At 42.7% G+C, this 19,549-nt stretch overlaps 3 protein-coding genes across 3 annotated transcripts in view; 2 read left to right on the top strand and 1 right to left on the bottom strand.

The window, feature by feature from the left end:
• hey1 (hes related family bHLH transcription factor with YRPW motif 1) overlaps window positions 1-5,783 on the top strand; it is a 7,034-nt gene extending 1,251 nt beyond the window's left edge. Inside the window, exons 2-5 of the mRNA XM_022747335.1 lie at window positions 3,179-3,254; window positions 3,370-3,453; window positions 3,592-3,673; window positions 4,027-5,783. Of these exons, the coding sequence (XP_022603056.1) occupies window positions 3,179-3,254; window positions 3,370-3,453; window positions 3,592-3,673; window positions 4,027-4,697 (913 nt within the window). The 3' untranslated portion in view covers window positions 4,698-5,783. The remainder of the gene's footprint in view (window positions 1-3,178; window positions 3,255-3,369; window positions 3,454-3,591; window positions 3,674-4,026) is intronic.
• A 2,254-nt stretch (window positions 5,784-8,037) lies between these two features.
• LOC111223494 (Y+L amino acid transporter 2-like) overlaps window positions 8,038-19,549 on the top strand; it is a 28,591-nt gene continuing 17,079 nt past the window's right edge. Inside the window, exon 1 of the mRNA XM_022747663.1 lies at window positions 8,038-8,082. The gene's annotated coding sequence lies outside the window, so the exon portion shown is untranslated. The remainder of the gene's footprint in view (window positions 8,083-19,549) is intronic.
• stmn2 (stathmin 2) lies at window positions 8,932-19,426 on the bottom strand. Its single transcript, XM_022747664.1, has 5 exons — window positions 19,279-19,426; window positions 13,239-13,334; window positions 12,958-13,130; window positions 12,133-12,324; window positions 8,932-10,752 (listed from the first exon to the last, which is right to left on the bottom strand). Exons 1-5 carry the CDS (start codon window positions 19,295-19,297, stop codon window positions 10,693-10,695), a joined length of 540 nt encoding a protein of 179 aa, XP_022603385.1. The 5' UTR covers window positions 19,298-19,426; the 3' UTR covers window positions 8,932-10,692.

Genomic DNA, 19,549 nt, shown 5'->3' with positions numbered 1-19,549 from the left:
ACACACACACACACACACACACACACACACACACACAGATCACCAGTGAACCCTTTCGATGAATTGGCGAGTGCATCTGTGTGTCTGTCCTGCTGTAAGCACAGCCTTGTACAACAACAATAGGATGAAAACAGCCCTAAGTGCTTCCTCTCATTCATATGAACCAAAAGAGGCAGCCTCCTCTCTCTGTGATGACCATTATGCCTTTGGTTGCTTTCGGCTCCCACTGATAAGGATCGCCATATTACTACGTGTGTGTGTGTGTGTGTGTGTGTGTGTGTGTGTGTGTGTGTGTGTGTGTGTGTGTGTGTGTATTTTAGTACTGACATCCCTAATTTAGTGTTTTCTGTTTAATCTTTGTTAGTGCACGATAAAAAATGGCCTCACGAAATGAATGACGGTGTATTTAATTCATATTGCAATAATGTTTCTCATGTCTGATGAGTCATGGTTTTATGTTTCCTCAATTACATGTACAAAGTGCATATTTCCTTGTCTCATTTTCAGTTTTGTTGCTGGAGGGGATGTTTCACAGGATGCATTAAGTTGTGACTTTTTTTCTTTTTTTTTTAAAGTGACCTTCAGTGATATTATGAAACATAGTTTTTCCTTTCAGACAGATTTGTAAAGTTGGACAAAAGTCAGCGTGCTGCCAGTAACAAGTGGTTTGCAAACAATGAGGACAATGCTAACAAGCCAATGTCTTTGAAATGAAACCACCTTTTTTTGTTAATTGAATTGGCTTTTAATATATATTTTATATTACTAACATCTTGCTCAACAAGTAACAGTAAATTTGATTTAAATAATGTTTTAATTTTATGTATTAATTATGTAAACTTCTTTTTGATTGTAGGTTCTTTCCCTGCAGAAACAGACATAAAACTCTTAGTGACAAGGTATATTTCTGTATATTACCATTGTATGATAAGTTATTATATTTAAACATTGTGGGATAAACAGCGAAGTTCTAGTCAATATAGACCTCTTATATCATATAGATCATAGATGTCATGTCTGAGCGTCTTTGTTAAATTGATATTTGCACATGAAGACAGACAGACATTTACTTAAAGTAAAAGTAGCAATACCATATTATCAAAATACTCCATTACATTCTTGCATTCAAAATTTAAAAAAAGTAACAGTACTTGGTCGAGGTAAACTCAACTATATGTGCTTTTGAATGGATTAATGTTTACCAATATATTAGGCTATATTTTGTAAATGGATCATTTATGTTATTATGAAATCATGATCCCAAAATCTACTTGTGAATATAGTGGAGTAAAGAGTACTCCAATATTTGCCTGCATTGAAGCAGAAAGTAAAAGTAACATAAAATGGAAATACTGAACTGATCTACAAGTACCCCAAAATTGCACTGTATATAGCAGCTCATCTCATTCTATTAAATGGCAGTGTGCTGTTTGAATATGCCACCGTTCAGCCCCTGCAGGAGACCCTCCACTGAAGAGCTCCTGCTCCACATGCAGTAACATGAGCTCTCCGTGTATACAAACATACACCAGCAGCTCTGTCAAATTATTTGGGGAGTGTGACCATTATAGGAGCCACCAGTCTTGTGGTGGTGATGATGTGGAAACTCCGGGGAGAAGGGAAGAGGACGGCTTTGATTGCATTATGGTCTTTTGTTGAGCGCGCTCACAAAGTCCTTGAAGTCCCCACAGCGTCTTTACCGTGCATGAGGTCTCTCTGTGGGGTAAGATTAGACTCGGTGGCTTCCTCTGGTTGCGGCAGTGCTCCCTGTCTCTCCTCTCGGGCTGAGTTAGTATTGGATTACAGGTTCACACGCTCGCTCGCAGACCGCCCGTCGCCCCGACCAATTGCTCCATTCATTCCAGCGCCGGAGACGGCCGTCGGCCTCTGATTGGTTATCAGCGCCGGTTAGGGAACTTTCCCACGGCCAGCGCGTGCTGACAGCCGGCCAGCCACTCCTCATCACCACCGGGACACACACGGGGGAGGAGGGGGCGGGGGCGGGGGAGGGAGGGAGGGGAGGAAGGGTGGTGTGGGGGCAGTCAGGGACCGGAAAGTCCATTGGACGCTGGTCAAAGTTTCTTTCCGAAGATCCTCTATGGTTTGGAAGATGCAGTCACTCAAAACATACACAGAGTCAATAAGGATTCTAAGACATTTAAAAGAGTTCGAGAAGTGGAGTTCATGACTCCGGAAACGGGTAACTATGCTAGTTTGTAAACGGTATAATAGTGGTCCACGCAAGTAGTGCAGTTTTTTTTTTTTTTATTCGTAGTAGGCTGCATGATCTTCGTAGCAGGTGGAGCCCTCTCAAGCTTGCTGCTTCTAGGGCATCAATCATATTTTAAATCTCAATTTTTTGTTACCAAGACAAAGACAAGAAGTCTGAAATGCTCGAACGAAGTGAAGTATGAAATATGAAAATCTCAGGACAGCTGCAGATGTGGACCCAGTGAATGTGTCAAGATTTTTTTTGTTTTTAAATTATCACAGAACAAAAGCAATATTGTTGTAGGCTGGTGTAGTTGTGTTTAGGTTCTCAATAAAATGAATGTTTTCATGATGAGATACACGAGGCCAAAACGTCAATGACATGTAGCTAGATTTTAAATTATCATTCCAACGCTCCAGAAATACACAGAGTGAGATGTCTTCTAGTTTTTCTCTATCGAGATTGGTCAAAGCGCACTTGGATGTGCTTGGGCGAACTTGTGCTGTCACTAACCCACGGCCGGTTCGTGATTGGGTGGGATTGTCCGAGTCGCTGTTGGCGGGAGCAGGCGTTGAAATGAAGTGGGATAAGCTGCGCGTTTCAAACGGCAGGCGCTCTGGGCAAACCTGGACAGACGCACGGTTATGGGCAACAGGTGAAAGCAGACATAGAAGGACTGATTGTGGACGGATTCAAAAATGAAATAGGGAATCACGATTTAGCTCTCGGAAGCGAGCTGGAAATGAGACTATTGAAGTGGAGAAGGGAGAGGCAGATGAGAAATGGGTAAGTATAAAGTTGAATTGCTCTTTTTATGTGATTAACAGGTTAGGTGGATCGCGTGAAGTGGAAGAACGAAGGTTGTGAAAAATATTCTAGACTATTTTACTTATATTGTAAATGTAAAAAAAAAAAAAAAATAAGTCAATGAGTAGACTGACCCCTCACTGTTTCATCTCCATTAAGGAATATGAGCTCTCCTCTCGGATCCATGTCTCCCACTACATCCACTCAGGTGCAGGCGAGGAAAAGACGTCGAGGAGTAAGTGAATCTTATATAAAAATACATCTGTGCAGTTGGAAATCTTGTGAATGATGTCTCCAGATTTTGTCACATTTCTGCGAATAACTAAATGACGTGTGTTCTGTCTCTTCAGATCATTGAGAAACGGCGCCGGGACAGGATCAACAACAGTCTGAGCGAGCTCCGCAGGCTGGTCCCCAGCGCCTACGAGAAACAGGTAAGAAACAGGCAACACAGCTCCAACATCACTTATAGCCTACACAGTTCCAAAACGACACGAAACCACTTTGTTCATTTATGCTCTTTCGGTTTATTTATATATAAACTGCTCCTATTTGTCTCCCCCACATTGAAGGGCTCAGCCAAACTGGAGAAAGCAGAGATTTTGCAGATGACTGTTGATCATCTGAAGATGCTTCATGCTGCTGGAGGCAAAGGTAAATGTCTGGGATTCATTGACAGTTACAGAAAAACAACTTTCACTTGTTGCATTATCACACTGAGGGCAAAAACTGGACATCAAATACAATGTTTAGTTTCCTTGAAAAATTAAGAAATACGTTTATAAAGGAGAAATAAGGAAAATGTTAAGATTGAATATTTAAATTTTTCCAACAGACCTGGCAAATAAAACCTGTTTTATTTTGACTGGTTATTTACTCTCTCACACTTCTAAAGCCAAGAGAGCATTGATTCATGTCAGACAAAGCTCCTACAGCTCCGGACAAACTTGTTTTTGCAGATCAGCTGACATATGAACTAACCAGCTGTCTTCTTGCTCTGCCCTCAGGTTACTTTGACGCCCATGCCCTGGCAATGGACTACCGTGGTTTGGGCTTCAGGGAGTGTCTGGCTGAGACGGCCCGCTATCTGAGTATAATCGAAGGCTTGGACAGCACAGACCCTCTGCGGATCCGTCTGGTCTCCCACCTGAACAACTACGCCAGTCAGCGGGAGGCTCACTCTGGCCTGAGTCACCTGGCGTGGGGTTCTGCATTTGGATCTCCCCCTGCACACCTCACCCACCCCCTCCTCCTCCAGCACCAACAGGGGGCACCTTTGGCACCTTTACCCCGCAGCGCCACTAGCAGCCCACAGACTCCTCTGTCGTCTGCATCCACTTCATCCACGTCCTCCTCCTCCTCCTCGTCAGCATCTTCGTCGGCTGCAGAGACTCACGTCCCAGGCAGGCGCAGCACCAGCGCCACCCCCCACTCAGACCAAGGCCCGATCCGGGTCCCCCCAACGACTGCCACTCCTACCACCGTCCTGCACCCCGCCTTGGTTCCCTCGTCAGCGTCCAAGCTCTCCCCTCCTCTCCTCTCCTCCCTCTCGGCGTTCCCCTTCCCCTTCAGTGCCTTCCCCATCATCTCCCCCACCACCACCATCAGCCCCCCAGCCCCAACATCCAGTGTGGGGAAACCCTACAGACCCTGGGGTATGGAGATAGGAGCTTTCTGACTGAAGTGAGCACCTCAACACAATCTACATATAGACTCACCTCACTACCCAGCTGAGCTGGACTTTCAAGGACAAGACTTTTTATTTTCCCTGCTAAGAAAGTACTATTTTTTCTATGATGTTGACATCCCACAGAGGATATACCTAGCTATAGGATTTTTATTTTCTTGCTAACGTATTGTGTTTTGTATAGAAGAGAAAACAGTGAGGAGGGAGACCACGACTAAAAAGCAGCAAGAGTGATTTATTGTGTTGATTGGTCTGTGTTCCTGCCCACCCCTTTAGAAGTTTTCACCCACTGTTGTCAGCCTATCAGGAATGGCTTTTCCAGATGGTCAAGCAGTTGCCGTCCGTCAAGTTCCTGGGCGAAACTGTCCCCCCTTTGTTTTCCCCCTGAGCTGAAACACCCAGTGTTGATGCCCTGGTTACACAGAGAGGGTGGTGTGAAAGGAGGGCTCGAAGTGGTGGAGAGTCACCCCCTTTTTACAGCATTTTATGGGGTGGAATAACCGAAACCAGGTGTTTGTTTGACTAAATACTGGGAACAGAAGTTAGCTACCAGCTTGGTTGAAATAAACTTAACCGTGATTTACCCACAACCTCTTGATGTTCATATGGTGCTCTATTGTTTAAGCTTACTTCCTCAAGTTATGCTTCCTCTCTACAGTAAATTCTGTCTTTAACAATCCAAGCTTCACATATGTTTTACCAGTTTTTACCAGCTTTTCTAGTTTTTTCTCATGTAAATGGTGTTTTTATGACCTTGTCTCTTGTGTTTGCTCAGCAGAGCAGCATTGTCAATCAGTATTTACCAAGAGGGAGTCATGCTTTATCCATTAAAGCAGTTGCAGTAAAACAAGGACACACAGTTCAGTTTTTTTTAATCATTATTGTCTTTAGAGACATTTAGAAATGCCAACTCATCGTTTCCCCCTGATATTTGTGGCTCTCCTGATAAACCTCACTGTGAGTTTGTATATTTTATGGTTGTACAAAACACAAGCGAGCACTGACAAGTCAGATTTTCAGCTTCTCAAAGTTGTTGCTGGTGGTAATGACAACTTCCCTGTAATAAAAGACTTCTGATACATCACCTGTGGCTTTATCAGTGTGTTTTTATGTGTGCATCTGCATGTCTGTTTGTTCAAAAAGTGCGCATGGGTATGAGTGTATTTCTGTGTCCATGTACCATATGTGCCTGCAGTTGTTTTCATGTGTGTATGTTTGTGTATGTGTGTGTGTGTGTNTTTTTCTTCATATAAAGAGGCAAATAAACGCACACAATTAGAGCGTTTTCATAAAGTGGTGATAGGTTTATTTACGTGGAAACAACGAGCCCACTACTCTGTGTGTATGTGTGTGTGTGTGTATGTGTGTGTGTACGCTTGCGGTACGTGGCGACGCCTGGTATCAGATGAGGCTGCTTGTTTCTCTCAGCAGCCCTCTGTGTGTGCACAGGAAACCATTAACAAGGAGGGGATATCCTGGACAATAGCAGCCCGGCTGGCCCCATGCGCTCCGTGGGAACTAGAGGAGGAGGAAAGAGGGAGGGAGGGAAGGTTGGAAGAGGATGAAGAAGGAAAGGAAGGAGTGATTGAGCATAGAGTAGGAGATGGAGGGAAGAGAGAAAAAGAAGAGGGAGGCCAAAGGAGAGAGCAGGAGAGAGGGACTCAGAAACTGTGAGAAAGGAAGTGTGCAGAGAACAGTTTTGTCTCTTTGCCATCGTTTCAGCTTGCACCAGCTGCACCTTCTGTTCTCAGCTCCTACACGCCGTCTCTTCGTCTGCTGGACCAAAATTTCACTCACTCGCCAAAATGTCCCTCCCTCTTTCATCTGTTTGTCTCTGTCTTTCCCCTTTGATCTCTTTCGCCATTCCCCTGGACCTTTCCTCTATTACTGAGGATGATACAGGGCCAGGTAGTGATGTAAGCTTCACTGCAGCCAAAACCCCAAGGTCAATCACATTTTCAGTGAAGACAACTTGTCTTTTGTCTCCCTCAACTGGTCATAAGTGGTACTTCAACTTTGGAGATTGTGGAACAGGAAAACTGAAGGTCCATAGAAGTATGTTAAGTAAAAGTAGCAGTAACTCAATGTAACAACACTCAATATTAAATTTACTTAAATGTATGAATAATGCACAATGGCACATATACAGTATATGTATATTTTCACTGGATTATTATTATTGTTATTGATTTATTAACTTGTAAGCAGCATTCTAATGTTGTAATTTATAAAGGTGGAGCTAATTTTATTCACTGTTGCGTTTTTAATCTTTTATAAACTGGTCATACTGTATGTTTTGTATAGAAAATTAATAACTAGTAACTATTACATAAATGTAGTGGATTAAAAAGTACTGAAATGTGGTGAAGTAGAAGAATAAAAACTCTTTATTCTTCTTCTGTCAGCATGTTCTAATCAAAAAGATGCCACCCTGTAAATGTGATTAAATGGCTGCATACTATTTGCAGTCGAAATGATTTGTGAAATAATAAGTTGATTATTGATAGATCACTCAACTGAGTGAAAATTAATCAAGAGTAATTGTGATATTTTATTAATTTTGTAAGTCATTTATCACAAGGATTCACTGGTTAAAGACTGTTTTTCTAATTTTCCAATCACTGTGAATGGGTCTGTTTCACAACAGATATTTTGACTTGTCATAGCAGGGGAAAGCACAGATGTAATTGATACGATAACAGCGGCTCTCTCAGCCAAAACAGTCAGCCATCGTCAACAATGGCAAGTGTCCTGAAAAGAGCTAAATAAATTGTGCCATGACTCGTAAAAATGTCTGCCATGAAAAAGGTTTAAGGGGACCTATTATGGCCATTTTTAGTGTTTATCATTTCATACTTGGTGTCAACTAAAATAGATTTAGGCTACATGCTTCAGTGTTCTGAAAAGACATTATTTTTCTTTTTTTTCTGTACATTTTATACTGTACTCTATCCACTCTGTTTAAAATGCTCTGTTTGGGCTCAGGGCTCTTTAAGGCACCCCTCCTCCCCCTGAAGGGGCAACTACCATGGCAACGATAAGTTCCGCATGTCTTGTGTAAACAAACGGTTGTGGTGGTTTCGGTTGTGCCTTATAGTTTTGGGCGAGGGTCCGGTTTTGAACCGGAAGATGATATACCTGATCCACCTTCACAAGCTGGACTGGAGCAGAAAACAAGCGTACCCACCGTCCCGCAGCCGGAAGGAGGAAGAAATATGACCAGCGCTGTGAATGAAGATGCTGCCTGCAAAGACTTTGGGACAATATTCATAACTTGGAATACTTTTATGCAAGATCTGTTTGATTTTTTTTTATGTGTGGACACTTCCGGACTAAGGCAATATAAATAATGGAGGATCAGACAGACAGGCCACAGGTAGGGAGTCTCCACCGCTTCACCGCCGGCTGGTTTATGATGCTGGTGAATCTGAATGAATTAAACTTTAGTGCATATAGTTACTGAAAAATGAACGGTTAAATTATGGATAATTTATCTGAGCTAACAAGGTACAGCATGTCAATACTGACAAATGTTTAAGCATTTATATCATTGCTATACTGCTTCTTACTAGGGTGATCAGGTCGCGGTAATTGAGAACATCGCTTCTGCGGCATGGCTACAAAACTAAAGAAAAGTCTTTATTATAAGTAATGGCTGTGCCTTATGTGGGGGCATGCCAAGTTTGCAGGTGGGCAGCACCAAGAGATGTATTGACTTCAATAGGACCAGGAAGGAATGTTTTGACCCCCAACGAGGCGTTTCATACAAAAGAGAAAATTGGGTTTTTACCCTGTCAGAGTTACTCCCTTTGGTGTAAACTTTGATCCTTGTGACTCTGTAGACCATTTACATGCACAAAAACCTATGTAAAAACTATAGGTAAGGAAAAACTCAGAAAAGCACTATAGGTCCTCTTTAATTGAATCATTTTTTAAAATTTGTTAATTTAAAGATTTAAACTTGGGCCCTGGGGGATTATAATGGGCATGTTTCATTGTTTTCTGATGTTTCTTTTACAGACCAAATGAATAAATGATTAATCATTAAAAAGAGACATTAATCTATAATGAAACAATCATTAGTTTCATCCCTATAATATGGTCACTTGTGCCTCAATATAATCTGATATATTGTTAAAGGTACTGTATATATTTGTCAAGTTTGTCAAGTAAATCAAGTGGCACTACATGAACAGTATGTGAAAGAAGTCACTCTCCAGACAAGTTTCATTCACTGAACCCCAAATCTTTATTAACCACTGCTTGCTCACAAAGATATATGTGGAGAGGGGGGAAACACACAAATGGACAGAGGAGAGAGAGAGAGAGGCAGGCAGGATAGTCACTGTCTGTGGTGAACAGTTGTTACACACTGTGACGGTGTTGGTTTATACTTCACATGGCACAAACGTTCGGTTATCGACCCGCCCTTTCTGAAATACACACACACACTCACACACACACCTATGGGCCAACCGTGCGTGTGTGACCGACAGGGTTCAACCTCAGGCTTCAACACCCCTGGTTACTCTGATACTTTAATACACTCATATACACCTTTACAGATGGAAATACTGTGTTCATGAATCGTTGTTGCAGTGATACCTGTTATGGCTTAAATATCTTTCTTGTGCCAGCCTTTCAGTGGCATTGACAGTGTCTTGGAGTGAAGTGCAATGATTCCAGTAGGTGCTGATGATCTTGAGCACTACTCTAGCCTCTATGAAATGGAGGAAGGTGGAACTTATTTGTATTTTCTCCAGTGTAAGATTCACAGTAACAAGTCTGATCTCAGGTGAAGTATTTTGCACTTTCTTAGGATGCACTTTAACCTCAGTTGTGTTATATATTACAGTAATATGTGATTGGAACGTGATTGGAAGTTTGTTTTTGAGGAATATAAGAGGCCCGCCATTGGTCAGGGATGTTATTTGAGCTTTCCGGTGCCAGATGGACAGAGTTTAGCGAGCTCCTCCTGAGCTCTGTGCTGTGATTGGCTAAATGCCTGCCCATGTGGAGAGCGTGTGAGTGAGTGCTTCTACAGTATGTATATACGTGGAGAGATGAAGAGGCTGCAGACGGAGGGAAGGAGGATGAGGATGGGCTCATTAAATGCTATAGTGTTCTCCTGTGGTACAGTCACCATCTACCTCACAGGAGTGGATGTGCAGCGACGGCTTGCGGTCCCCACAAAAACGCAAACTGTCCCCTTTCCTTCTGCCAACTTTCCTGCACACGTCCCTCGCTAATTGGAACATTGGCATAAAGTGGATGGAAAATCACCAAACACAAATCCAATTTTTGCTTCCAGATCTGGGGGGTCAAATGAGTAAGTGCCCACTAGAAGGGACGAGGGAAGGGAGCCAGGATGCAACGCTTGTGAGGACGCAAGCAGTCACAGCAAACATCAGCTAGCTGGCAAACTCACAACAAACACCTAAGCCTGTTACCACACAAGAGAAAAAAAAGATTCTCAGGCTGAAATGAACAAACATAAAAAAACATGAAAATGAACAAATTATTACATCCATATATATGCAGGGAGAGGAAACTTATATATAAAAATGGCACACTGCAATCAATACTTTTGCTGCTTGTATCGTACTGTATATAACAAAAAAAGAAGTATTTACAAAAAACCAATACCCACTGTCACTTGTCAATTTGATTTTTCTTCTCATTTGAAACAAGAGCAAAAACATTCTTTTTTTGGGAAGAGTGGGCGGGAGACATTAATTTTCTTTCTTTTTTTTTTTTGTAAATCATTTTCGCTTTTTTGTTTTCCACCCCCAACCCCGTTTGAACCTCCCACTGTCTCGGGGTGGTGTCTCAGGCTGTGGTAGTTTCATAGTAGTATGGGGGGAGTATGGCGTAGGTGGGGAAATGTGGGATAAGGTGGTGGGAGGGGGGAGGGGTGTTCCTCAGGGTCAGGGGTGGTGATGGGGGGGTGGGGTTTGAGGTGGGACGTAGAACCAGTTGGGGTTTCTCACGCTGTCAACTCTTCTTTCAACTCCTTGTTCCTGCGCACCTCCTGAGCATGCCTCTCCTGGCAAAAACACAAAGACACACATTGAGGATGTCATGTTTTTTTTTTTCCTGCTGCCGGCCCTCTCCTGACGTTTTTTTCTTGCTCACTGCACCATTTCTCTTCTTTGACCTTTGCAGTGACGAGTTCCTTCATTTTCTTTTTCTGCCTGTCCTCCTGTCCACCCCGAAGCTCCTCTCTCTTCTTCTTCCTCTTCCTCTCTCCCACCCTCCAGGCACTGGACTGCACCAAACAACTAATTGCTAGCAGATGTATCAGCCCTCCTTACCCTCGTCTTTCTCATCTTCATTTCATCATTTTTTTTTCTATCATTCCTGTGTCACTTTTTCAAAATGTCCCTTACTCTCCTCCCACCTGTCCCCCATCTTCATCAGATGGTTTATCCATATCACTCCCTAAGGTCAAATTTAACCTCGTTAAAACTACACATTACAAAATAAAAAAAGTGTTTTACCACATATACTATTGCTATTAAATCCACTGTAACTGTTGCGTGAGTAGCTAACTGAACCAACAAAGCTAACATATGACTCTTCAGAGTGACGCATTCAAGAGGTAGTGAAATAAAGTCGACATATCCGACCAAACGTTTGATCAAAATACTGGTTAATAATGATGTGAAGTGGAAAGATTTTAATTCAATTTCACAAACAATATCTCCCTCAGATTACAAAACATCAGACGAAATGACTGATTAAAAAATGTCAGTTATTTTAGTATTTAGTAATTGGATATTTCCCTCTCATTCTAAATGGCATGAATACCACTAACTGATTTGGTCGAATACAAAAGTCACACATTAACAAAGGATTGTCAGTTAAGTTGTATTGTTTGGCTCTCTAAATTGGTTATTAGGAGGTTATGTTACAGTTTGCGATGTTAAAAACACCTGATTTATAAAATTGCTAGTTTAAAACTTGTAAGAATTTAGACGCTAGTACTGGATTTACAAGTAGGTGGTGCCACTCAGTCCAGGGCTATAGCACCATTGAGGACACTGATATCACACTGATGTGACACAGCATATTTTTCAGGACCTTGGTGGGTTTAGTAACCTTGAGGGAGTTTACATTCTATAATTAAAAGTTAAATCACCTACTGGATATTTCATAGTCTCCGGTTTGTTGTATAAGACAAACAACTAATGACATGTAAAGAGGTTTTTTTTATTGCACCACCAGAATTTTAATTTGTTGTGAGTTAAATGGCTTTAAAATAGAATTTAGACTGTACTAAATTAACCTAACAAACATAATTTAACAGTTAACTAATTGAATAAAAATGTAAATATATTTTGTGTCTTTCGTGTTGGGTCAAAATCGTATGGGGAAATGGGATTTGGATTTATATCTTCAGTAAATCTAAAGTCTGGCTCCTCACCTTCTCCTGCAGGCGCTCCATTATGGCAGCCAGGTAGGCCATCCGGTTCTCCTCGATCTGCTCCATCTTCAGCTGGAGCTTCTCCTCAGCCATGCGGCTGAAGTTGCTGTTCTCCTCCATGGCCTTCAGCAGCACGTCACGCTCGTGCTCCCGTTTCTCAGCCAGGGCCCGAAGTACCTGCGCCTCCTGGGACTGGAGGAGGAAGAGGAGGAGGAGGACGAGGGACAGGCAGCAGAGAGAATGAGTCAGGGAGAAAGGTGTCGATAGCGAGACAGTGATTTACCAAAATACTATTCATCGATTTTTCCTAAAATTGAAGCATGAGTCAGAGGTGGTTCAACACATTAAATATATGGATGTAACAGAATTTCTCTCCTTACCATCCTCATCCTCTCACGGCATGTACTACAATTTATATAATATACTGTATGTTCGACCTACAGTATTGGACATCTGGTGTTATAAAATCTTTGTTATTGATTAGGTGATTGATTTGTTGGTGGGCTGCTGGATTTGTCAGCTGGGGGACTGACTGTATTGACGTTCGAATCAATGATATGCAGGAATTAGCCAGTGTCGGGTTAGATTTTTCGTGGCAGTTGCAGTAGTCAATGTGACGCACGATTGACCAAACAACCAGACATCAAACTAGGTGTCAAGGGAAGTCAAGTATTCCAGTAATATTGTGTAACCGTGGAAGGTCATAATGGTTGTGTTTTGGTATCACAGAAAGGTTGATTACAGATTTCGTGGCTCTTGGCCCTCACTGAAACAAAGTGACATGTGGCAGCTGGGTACAATGAAAATGATTGGAAACATCCTTACTCTCCTCCGGTCCTCAGCTGCCTCCAGTTTCTTCTGGATGTCCTCCAGGGAAATGTCCCTCTTCGGGGGGTTGGTGATGCAGTGGGCAGCATCAGACACGGGGGAGGACGGCTTCAGGATGACCTCAAAGGCCTGGCCTGAGGCGCGCTTGTTAATGGGCTTTATGTCCATGTCTGCATGTGTGCGTGCACATCAATGAGAAACAAATAAAGAAAGCCTAAGTATGATTTTTCATTCAAGCATGTTTCATAAAGAAGATGAAAAGTCTGATTGCCACGTACCGTCAAAGTCACCCATGATGTTTTTTCGGGTCTCAGGGTACAGACAAGAGCAGATGAGAGAGAGAACTGAAATCTCCTTCATCTTCTCTTTGTAAGCTGAGGGAATAAATTGAAACACGACTGTGTGTAAGTTTGTTGCACATAAACAGCTGCGTGTAAACCAGCGCAACTGCTAACGTACATGTTCAAAGATGAGACATCATTAACCCACTAACATACAAAAATATGAAACATCATTAACCTACTTCCACCTCCACAGGAGGTCCTTGATCAAGATTTTTAGAGGAATATTTATTCATCACATTTTCCCCCCCAAAAAACCGCCTCATCAAAGGATGTCTGGTGGAGCTGAACTGCCTTAGGTTTTGTGGAGATTTTGTGGCCTTTGTTTTCACTGCACCACGAGGGGAGCAGGATGGTTGTGTCCTTACTTGGCCTAATTTCCCCACCAGCCAAGATGCTGCCGTCCCTACAGGATTCTCCGCACATCATTAGCTATGCTTTTCATTTCGGCCTATTATTTATTAACGTAGCCAGACCAACGCCCTATTGCCTCTCAGCCATTCTCTGGCTAACTGCTAAAAAACATCAGAGATTAGTTTTATGCTTTTCAGGTAATTTGAAAAGCAAAGAGGGTTTAGGTTGGATGCTGTGACAATCTTTGGGCTGTTTCTTATCTTCTTTGTCTGTGGCTTATGTATACAGGCTATTAGCCAAGGGTTTAGCTTATCAGCATAACACAGCAATATGACTGTCCATCCCATGGTCCATTTATGGTCCAAAAAGTTAATAACACTGAATCAAAGCTGGCACCAAAAATCATACTGGCTGTATTTGGCAACCTGCTCAATAGGGCGGGACAAAATGCTCCAAAGGGCAGACAGAAAAAAAAAGGAAAAGAAAAGAACAACCAACCTTGTCTCACCTTGATTTTTTTATTCCTGTGTATTTGGCTGCTACTACTTTGTAATGTGAGCCTCAAGTCCCTGCAGGGAGAACGGCAAAAATATCTGCAACACGCTGCAGCCTGTGAAATGTTTTGCTTTTGTACATGGCTGATGGGTTCTATCAAGGTACACTGCCTCATGGTGCAGATTTGCATGCCAACTGTCATAGTATGGCATAATTCATCACCCAGAGCACACAAGGCCTGCAGGGCTGAAATGTGCCACATTGATTGATTCATGATTTGCAGAAAGCTTACAGCTGCAAAGCCAGAAATGAGATTTACTGTGAAAGAGCCTCTCCATGGTGGGGTACAGTGTTCAGTGTGATTGATCCAAATCCTCTTCCTTACTCTTATTCCCCGCTCACTCTCTCTTCTTCTTCTCCTCTCTGTGTCTCACTTTCTGCCCTGCAGACTGGCAGACGCCACAGTAATGTGATCAACTCTCAGATGTAGCTCGCACTACTCTCTGATGCCCTTGTTAACCCCTTCCCTGAGGAGGTAGCGGGAGAGGGTGAGAGCATGGAAGAAAGGAGAGAGGGGTTGAGTAGGAAAGGAGATAATGGTGGAGTTTGGTAGAGAAACAGAAAAGTAAGAGATATTTCTCAGATGAAAGAACTGTCGATGACGAAAGAGTGGGTGGAGGAAGATGGAGAGAGGGAACGCTTGGATATTTGGGTGGGGCTGATTAGCATGCTAACACCTTTCTGATATAAACAGAAACCACAGACAGGAGGATTAAGAACCAGGACAAGGGGGCAACTCCCAGAGGGACTTGCAGCCGCCATGAACTGCCCCCAGGACAGCCTAATGGAAGCAGCCACCTCAGGTGGATGGCACTTTAATTTGTAATTAGTGGACCGCACCATTTCTGCTGACAAGAGGGGGAGAGGAGAGCTTTTGAGGGTTGTCACACGCTCATTAGGTGCTGTGTATATGTCAAGACCCCAGCAGCCATTTTCTCCCACACACACCCCCACTTGACAGCTCAAGACTCAAACAGTTAACAATTCAGTGGAGCATGTAATTTGGGTTAAGTGCTTACGGAGCAGATCAGCAGAGATTCTTGTTTAGTGGTTGCCAAGTTCGGGTGACAGCTTTTTCTGTGCTGAACTATGTTTTTTTCTTCTTCTTTTTTTAAATGACTGTGCAGATTATCTGTCTGCTGATTTAGTAGTTGATAAATTGAATTGTTGATTTGTTGCTTTGTTTATTTTATTTTTTTTTAGGTGAGTACTGTAAGCTTGGTTTTTACCATCTATCAGAGTAAATTTAATTTCTTTATCTTGGAAGATAAGCACTCACTGTGAGTTTAAACTGAGCTGTAGCTCTCTAACTCAGAACCTCTGAGATATTGCTTTTATATCCATAATCAAAAAAATATGAGATTCTCTGCTGTGAAAAAAATATGATATTGCAAGTTTATTACCCCTGAGAGAAAATATCTTTTTCTTCTGTAATGGCTGTGGTAATAAGCTCATTCCCTGTGGATGAGACTCATAAAAATGATAAATGATCCTGGATGACATCCTTTGCCATTCCACAGCAGGAAAAGTCCAAATACGTCTGTTCAGAAATGTTGTCTGAGTTTTCGGCCGGGTGTTTTTTTTTCTCCATATAAGAATACGAGCTGAAACAAACTAACGTCAGACAGGGATGACACCACTTTAAAGCTTCCACCCTATTCAAGCAGGCTGGTTTCAACCAGTCAGCTCTGCATCCTCGCTCTCAGAGAGCTGCTCCTCCTGTCCCGACCACAGACACGCAGCCAGCAAACTGCACTTCCTCTTTCAATCCATCAGCCGAAGAGCACAGATCATCAATATCTACTGTACCTCCTCCCCCGCAAGCATCCCTCTTCCCCAGCACCTTCTGCATCCCCAAGCCCCCGATTCATCTGTTGCTGATGTATCCTCCCTCTCAGTCCCAACCTCTCCGTCTTACTCTATTTTTCTATTTTTCTCCCACACACTCTGCATCTCTTGGGAGCTTCAATTCTGCATTAGCACAAACCACCACACCTCTGTTTGGTACGTTTCTTGCCTTATTTCTCTCAACCACACTCTTCCTCCCTGCCTTCATCTTGTCTTAAAAACGCCACCATTATAAAAAATTTAAACCGAGAATGGTGCTTGAAAAATAGAGTTACTTTGGGCGAAAAGGCACAAAGTGAAAAAAAAAATTTGAAAGGCACTGTTGAAAAGGCTATGAGCAAACTGCCTGTTAAGACCAACCCACAAAATATGACCCTGTGCAGTACAGCATTTATTGCCCTCCTCGGATCTATAGCTCCAGAGCAGTGTGGGCTTGGCATCCGCGTTAGGCGCATGCAGGCCCTTTACTGCAGGGCCACCCGACAACAATATAATCACGAAATTATGAAGGTATTACTGGAACAAAATTGGCTATTAAATGAAATGTAATGGCACCCAAATGATCAAGGGCAGGTTCAGGCATTCGATTCGGAAGTGGTGGGCTTGTAGTATGATTCTGCAAAACCCTACCCTGTATCCGCCCAAAGAGCTCAGGGCTGCAACTGAAGATCATTTCCTATTAATTGATCATTCTTTTGGTTCATAAAATGTCTAAAATACCCATCACAGTTTCCCAAAGCTCAATGTTGTGTCTTCAAATGTCTTGTTTTGTTTGACAATCAGTCCAGAAATCCAAAGATATTCAGTTTATTATCACATAAGACATAAGACATAAGACAACCAATCTTTGCTTGAAAAACGACTTAAATGATTAAACAATGTCAGAATCATTGCCTGTTAAATTTCTGTTTATCGACTAATCAACCAGCTGTAGATCACTATATTCAAATTGCAGAATGATATTGCGTCACAAAATATTAAAAGCGCAAATATGTTCCGGCCAAATATCTAAGGCGAACAGGTCACAGTCTGAAATGTATAAAATAACCCAAATTTGCCAAACTAGGATGCTGAAATGTCTGTCTTACCCAGATGTTGATTTTCACTCATGACAAACAGACTATGAGCATATGGCGTTACCATCACTGCTGGATTCATGTCACCTCTTCCTCTCAGCCTCTTTAAGAGCAACAGTCATCTGAACCAGTAATGAGGGTGTGCTGCATTGATCAATGGAACTCGGTAATAAATCAGGATGAATTATGAGACTTTCGAGCTTTACGCATATGGCCCATAATGACAATAGTGATAGAGATGTTAAGATGAGAAATATAGCTGGATTTGGACTATGACTATTTGCTTTTAATATATGGTATTATTGTCCAAGTAGCTTCTGTTTCTGTGCACAAAGGAATTGATTTTAGGGCACCAGCTGAATGACCACACCTAATTGGATATGACAAGACTGCATGATAAGGATCAGGAAAAGTGCTCAGAGGTCTTAATGCACACGGGAGTGGTTCTGAGGACTAGTTTGTTTGGGGGAATAGCTGATCCATTTTGTAGCGCAGAGCCCTTAGGACGTCTGTATTTAATACTATCCTCGAATCTCCCCAAAAAGAATGAAAAGAAAAACTCACAAATAACCATATACACAATGGTATTTATTCTGCCTTATAGTCCATAAACACAGCAGTAAATGTTCATTTACCCATGAATCCTGAGGTATTTTTGCTTGTCCATCTCAGGAGTAGAAGTAGAATTAAATTGATTGACGATGTTTCTAAAATATCAAGTGCGCTATCGTTTGTGTAAATAAAATGCACGGAACCTGAATGAACTCAACGACCTGCTGAGTGCTGACTGGCATGATGACTGCTTTCTCCCTGAGTGTCTGCTCCTGCCCATCCCATTCTGCCTGTCCACAGCTCAAATCATGGAGGAGGAGGAGGAGGAGGAGGAGGAGGAATGAGGAGGAGGAGGAGGAGGAGAGGGGAATAAATATAACAGTCAGGGTTTAGATGCCGGTGTCCAGACACCATGCCTTACCCTTATCCTTACTGCTGTCTGTCTGCGTGCCCCTCCACCCATCAAGTGCCCAGTCAACCAGAAAACAAACAGACTATCCCCTCGACTGGACACTACACCCCTTAAAACAAACACACTTTCCTATATGGTTAGCCTTTTGGCTTCTTTTTCATAAAGCCTGCAGGTCACAGCTAGTGTTTATAGGCCTGCACAGTTCGTGCCTTGATATGGAAATTCATGGGCTGACAAAAAATACAAGGCCTTCCATCTGCCATAACATGCAATCTCATTTTATTTCTCCATATATTTCGACCAAATGCTGTAAACCCCCAATTGTGGCCTGATAATAATGCAGTTATTGAACATAATAGGCCACATTTACAGTCAATAACCGTCCTAACAGGATTGGAGGCTGATATTCCTGAGACGACATTCATTTTCATCGCCGGTCATAAATTCTTCCCTCGACTGCAAAGCAATTCTGGATAAGGATGCTCTGTTTTTTTTCTCTCTCTCTCTCTCTCTCTCTCTCTTCCCCCTCTTCCTCTCTTTCTCTCTCATCCATGCCTTTAGCGGTCACCCACAAAAATCAGTTCAATTGGCTTTTACAGAACAGCTACATAAGATGGCCCAGTTTTGATGAGGAGATTTGTCACGGTGAGATATCTCCCACCCTGGAGAGCGGCTGGCTGGCTTTGAAGGGGAGCGGAGATGTTGGGTGGGGTCGCTGGCGCTGCATTATGCTGCACGGCTCTGAGTCAGGCTGTGAGGGGCAGGTGCGGCAGGCAGGCATCGACAAAATGCTGCTGTGAGGGGGGAAAACATCGCCTTTCATGTGTTGATATGGATTCATTCTATTTAATTCGCTGGCTTTAAAGTGGATTTAAAAAAATATGCGTCACTCATAATGGCAAACTGAATCCTAAACTACCTCATTCCGATCAGCACTCATTTGTACGTAGGAAAATAAACTCTTTTTTATGAGATTGAAGAGGAAAATGCTGCTTCATTTTTGCAAAACTTCATTTTTTTCGAAGTGACTTGCAAAGGAGTTTGGCCGCTCCCTCTCAGCAACCCTGCATCCTTTTGTGCCATGGGTGTCGCCACAGCCTCTCAGCATCCTCAAACCTGCGAAGCCGCTATCTCAGAAAAAAACACACAAAAAACACACAATATCAAGTGCAAAACTCACCGATTGCGGTCTTAGCCATGTCTGTACGGTGGTGCCGGGGCGGGTTGACCGGAGGAGTGTGCGTCGGTTTCTGGATGCTGTATCTCGGGTGGAGGGACTGCTGGTAAGGCACTGAGTCAGCAGAGACTGGGGCTGCTGGTGCGCCTGGTGGTCTGGAATGAGCTGCGTGAAGTCTGCGGGAAATAACTAGAACAAGAGCGGAAGTCTGCAGACATAGCTTTCAGAATAAAAGCATAAACATGCCATCATGAGGACGTGCAGTGACACAGTT

The sequence above is a fragment of the Seriola dumerili genome, unplaced genomic scaffold (assembly GCF_002260705.1).
Source record: "Seriola dumerili isolate Sdu_G_001 unplaced genomic scaffold, Sdu_1.0 BDQW01000110.1, whole genome shotgun sequence".
NCBI lineage: Eukaryota > Metazoa > Chordata > Actinopteri > Carangiformes > Carangidae > Seriola > Seriola dumerili.
The sequence above is the reverse complement of the archived record's forward strand: the minus strand, read 5'-3'. Positions and strand labels throughout refer to the sequence as shown.